General features: G+C 33.7%; 1 protein-coding gene across 1 annotated transcript; it reads left to right on the top strand.

The window, feature by feature from the left end:
• Nucleotides 1–4,366: 4,366 nt before the first annotated feature.
• Nucleotides 4,367–4,915, top strand: LOC145819306 (F-box/kelch-repeat protein At3g23880-like). The gene has a single exon (XM_082913284.1). The coding sequence runs from the start codon at nt 4,367–4,369 to the stop codon at nt 4,913–4,915; it is 549 nt and encodes a 182-aa protein (XP_082769410.1).
• Nucleotides 4,916–5,590: the final 675 nt, after the last annotated feature.

Genomic DNA, 5,590 nt, shown 5'->3' on the forward strand with positions numbered 1-5,590 from the left:
CCATCTCCCTTTTGTTTCCACAAAATCAACTCCGTCCCTTTTGTTGTTACAAAACCAAATTCATTCCTTTGTTTTAAAAAGCCACTTCCATTGATAATAAAGTCATAACTCACATTAGTCCACTATATTCATTTCAAACCATTCCAAAGCCAAAGTTAATCCCTTATGCATTAACACCTTCACCCAACCCACATCAACACTAGAGATTTACAATATAGATTCACTATCCTCCATTTTAATTTATCAATCAAAATATGATTTGGGGCTTTTTCTTCCATCGACTACAACATGCTAATTTACACTCCAATTAGCCCAAAACATCCATCAATGACAACATAACCATTTTCCATCACCCAACCCTAGGTTCCTTCTCATGATTTCAAACAAATCCAACATGGATATAATTTTTATACAATACAAAATTACCACATGTCTATCTATAGACGAAGTATTGAAAAAGAACAAGGAGAATCCCTACCTCAAATGGAGAACTCAAATAGAGAAGATGACCCGAAATCAAAGTGCTCCAAATCCCAAATTTCTTGGATCACAACGAAGCCCTCGACGATCAACACACTTCTTTCAAAGGCCCAAGGTGAGGAAAACACTCTAGCTAGATCAATCCTAAGAGAGAAGTTAGGTTTTAGAGTGAGGTGCTCTCCAATGGAGGTTTTGAAAAAGTAAGAGAGAGAAAGGAAATCAAAAAGTGATCAAAAAGGTGATTTCACGAACTGATATAAAAACAGGTCCGCTCGAGCGTACAACACCCCGCTCGAGCGTCAGACACAAGTTCATGCTCGAGCGTCCAAATATCCGCTCGAGCGCTGGATGCACTCTCCCAGAATTTTCTGCAGACGACCAAAATGCTGAGAGAAGGAAATTCACGCTCGAGCGTCCCAACTGCCGCTCGAGCGGAAAGGCAACAACAAAAACCCGCTCGATCGTCAAATCGCCGCTCGAGCGTAGAGACCAAAACCTGGGCAAAAATTCTAAGTTTTAAAACACAACCAACTTATTCCCAACTTGCCCAACACAACCCAAAACTCTAACACGAAGAGTAAGGTATAGAAATGAGGATAACACAACAACGAATCTACGGAACCGAGTCCAGATTACAGTTAAACAATAACAGGGAATACCAGGATCGCTATAATAAAAGTGTAGTGACCACTATTAGATCACTAGCTGGAGAGAGATGTAAATTTCCGATTACTGTGGGGTTATAACAAAGATCAACCTTAAGTTCTTATCTTTTTGCTTTAGTTATGGATGAGTTGACAAGCAATATTCAAGATAATGTATCATAGTGTATGCTTTTTGCAGATGATATCGTGTTAGTGGATGAGACTAGAGAAGAAGTTAACACTAAATTGGAGACTTAGAGAGAAACACTTGAATCTAAAGGATTAGGATAAATAGAACTAATACAGAATACATGAAGTGCAATTTTAATAATAGTAACTATGGAAACAGAGGAGAAGTGAAGATTAAGAACTAAGAACTACATAAGATTGAACTTTTTTCGTTATTTAGGATCAATTATCACAGCGGCTGGAGAGATTGGAGCACATGTGAGCATGTGCTCCATAGAATTAAGGTGAGGTGGTTTAAGTAGAGGAATGTGTCCGGGATACTGTGCGATAAACAAGTATCCACTAGATTAAAAAGAAAGTTATATAGAATGATTATTAGACTAGCAATATTGTATGTGACGAAATATTTGGCAATTAAGAAATAACATGTAGATAAGATAAGTGTTACTGAGATGAGAATGCTAAGATAAATGTGTGACAAGACTAGAAAAGACAGAGTTAGAAATGAGTATATTTGTAAATAGGTAAGAGTAGTACTGATAGAGGATAAGATGAGAGAGAATAGATTAAAATGATTTGGTTATATACAACAGAGACCAACAGAGGTAGTAATGAAGAGATGTAATACAGTGACAGTAGAGAGAAGTATTAAGGAAAAGAATAGACCTAGGTTAACATGGATTAGGGTAGTAAATAAAGATATGAATCTCTTTAATTTGACTAATCAAATGGCCTTTGATAGAGTGGAGAAGAAAAATTCATGTAGTTGATTCCATTTGATGAGACTTAAAAATTGGTTTGGTTTGGTGTGATTTTATAATCCTCATATTTTTGTTGAATTGATTTATTTTTCGGGTAATTGTCGTGGAATCTTGTCCTATTGGGACCTTTTACCCAAGATATAAAAATAAATAAATAAATAAATAAAAATCAATGCAACAGTGATACCATATTATGAATATATGCAATTTTATATTTAAATTTTTGGACTATTGTTAGATGAGAAATATGGATTGATTTTAAAAAGTGATTAATAGTTATCTAAATTTCATGGGTCGTTTGGGAAACCAAAATTGTGTGACATAGTTAATTTTTTTTTTTTCAAAGGTACTTAATCCATAGGTTCATTTTTGAAATTTTTTGGGTCAATATGTTTAAACTTAAATCTTTTTAGACCAGAACGACATTGGTCTATCCAAATGTCACATGTTCAAATGTTACTTTTGTATACATGTTACTTATCTATGCACGTGTTATATATTAGTGAAATGTCACCTATTTGTTCACCTTTTTGCCACCAACCATCATTGACTTTCTAAGAATTTTTTGGCCAATTTTCTTTATGAAATTTCAACGACATTTCAACTCTTGTTTTATCACAAAAAAGATTAGATCTTTAAGTAAATAACATATGGTCCCATAACTGTATGATTTTCACCAATTAACCTTTTTTCAAAAATAGCATTGTAAAATCAATTCATATTTTTCATTTATCGATTGCCTATTTTAAATATAAATTTGTGCATACTTAGCGCGTGCACTCATCCCTAATATATATTTATATATGTGAGGAATTTACATGTTATTTGATTGAGTTTTTTAAATTTATTTTAATTTTTTTCCTTAAAAAATCACAATACTTATTATTTTAAATATATACATATTTTTTTAGTTAAAATCAAATTTACAATTTTTACAAATATTTTTTAATATTTAATTTTTCCAAACCCATTTTAAAAAAAATCTTTGGTTTCAATTTTCTGCAAATTAAGTTTTAATTTTTCGTGTTTTTTTTTAATTTTTAGGGAATATTTTTAAAGTTTTAAGTAATTTTTTACTTTTTTAAATGCACTTTACTTAAATGTATCTAAAAAAAATTGTAAAAAAAATATTTTAAAAAATCAATAAATATAAACGAATACAAAAATGTATTAAATATTCATTATTTTTTTTATATTTTTCGCATTTAGTATTTTTTTTAAAAAAAATTTGCAAATATTATATTTTTTAAAGTATATTTATATTAAGTGTATTTAAAATTTAAAAAATTCTTAAAATATGAAAAAAAATCAGTAGAAATAAAAAAATAAAAAATAAAAATTTGAATTTTTTGAAAAGTAAATGTTGGAAAAGTGAAACAAAACAATGGCCTCGTATCAAAACTAGACTATTTTAGTAGGCTATTTTAGTTTTTATTATTTCAATACACTAAATTTTTTGTATTTAAGAAGATGATTGAATTTTTTTATAATTAAATGTGATATTTGTAAAAACATAAAATAAAATGATTATGAATTTGATATGATATTTTATATTATTAATTATTTTAATTTATTTTATCTTTTTATAAATTAAAATTAAAAATTAAAAAAACTTATTATGACTAATGGTGATTATTCAGTACTCCCGGAGTATGTACACGTGGTGCTCCATAAGGTTTTAATTGGTGGAGAGACATAAGGGCCCACGATTTATGTTGGAGATGGGAGAACAACATGAAACTAACTAATTAGTGATTACTTTTGAGTATGGACGTGTGATGTTCCAAAAGTATTGAATAATTTCGCCTACGGCCAATGTATTCGGTTTTTTGCTTTTGCTCGTTGGTCAAACGAGAAGAAACAGACAACAGTCACTTGCTTAGGTGGTAGTGAATATGGCATTCGCTCTTTCGCTATCATTTTCCGCCCGAGTCCAGATCTTCTATGGTACTCTCTATAATGCTCCTGTGATTGTCAAAACGACGTCATTTTAATTATTTTTTCTTTTTTATTTTTTCCTTTCCCGCTCTTTCCTTTTCTATCCCATGTGAGAGAGGGAAAGAAAGAAGAAAAAAATATCTAACAAGAAATGTTGTAGAAAAATAACTTTTACCAACTTTCCAAAACACGCTTTATCCTTTAACTCCATTTGGTTAGGTCTCTAATCAGTTATTGTGTGTAAAACCGCTCTCAAAACTCTCTCTCTCTCTCTCTCTCTCTCTCTCTCTCTCTCTCTCTCTCTCTCTCTCTCTATCTCTCTCTCTCTATTCCCATTCTTGGAAAGAATCAACAATGGCGAATCAAGAAAGAAATACAAAGGTCGCCGATGATGCAATGTCTTCGTCTTCATCTTCATCTTCATCATCTTCTTCTTCGTCGGACTTCAATCTCTATCTCCCAATCGAAATCATCTTCGACATTCTAAATCGTCTCCCAGTCAAATCTCTCCTTCGATTCAGGTGCGTATGTAAAACCTTTTTCCACGTCATCTCTAACCCTACCTTCATCTCTTTCCACCTCCTCCACCACCACACCAACACCACCGCCGCCACCATTTTCACCTTCAAACACCGCTCCTCCTCCATCCTCTCTATGTTACAATCATCCTCATTGTCTGAAAACCCTACCATTCTGGTCCACCCCTTTCCCAACCACACTCGCGATCTACACCTAATCGGCTCCATCAATGGCCTCCTCTGTCTCTCTCGAACCCTCCATTTCCATCAACGCATCCTCCTCCTCCTCTGGAACCCTGCTACCAAACTCTTGAAATCTTTCCCTCCTCCCACCATCCAAATTGCTCCTAGGTTTCTTCAACTCTCTCTTGGGTTCGGATTCTGATTCCATTCTACAACTTCTTCCAGTGACTACAAGTTGTTAGGATAGTTTCTTTCAAGTCACATACCTGAGTCGAGGTCTATTCTTCAATTTCTGATTGTTGGAGAGAGATTCAAGTAATGGATTTGCGCTTTTATATCCACAAATTGTCTTCGGAGGTGATTGTCAATGGAGCTTCCTATTGGTTGCTCTCAATTGCTTCAAATCATTGTCTTTGCTTCACATGGTTTGATGTTCAAAATGACGCTTTTGTCATGTTGTCGGGGCTCCATTTTTCTGGGTCCTACAATGAGACTTCTGTTGACTGCAAATTAATGGATTGGAAAGGTAATGTTGTTGTGGTTTTGTGTTGTCCTGGCAACCCATGTGTTAATGTGTGGATGCCAGAGGATCGTTGTGGCAGTGAGAGCAACTGGTGTAAGAAATTTGTGATTGGACCGGTTTTGGGTGTTGAACGATTTTGGTTGTTGCAATGCACGAAGAATGGTGAGATTATAGCAGAAGATGGACGGGGAAAGGATATTCTTGCACAACCCCCAAAATGGAGAGACTAAGTATATTCCTATCAGTGGAGTTCAATTCGAAGCTTTTCACTATGTAGAGAGTTTGGTTTCGATCAAAGGATTCAAACAACAAGAACTGAACAATCAGCACTGATGTTCTGCAAAGGTCAATTCG

The sequence above is a fragment of the Camellia sinensis genome, chromosome 2, assembly GCF_055761805.1.
Source record: "Camellia sinensis isolate YWXY chromosome 2, ASM5576180v1, whole genome shotgun sequence".
In the NCBI taxonomy this organism is placed as follows: Eukaryota; Viridiplantae; Streptophyta; class Magnoliopsida; order Ericales; family Theaceae; genus Camellia; species Camellia sinensis.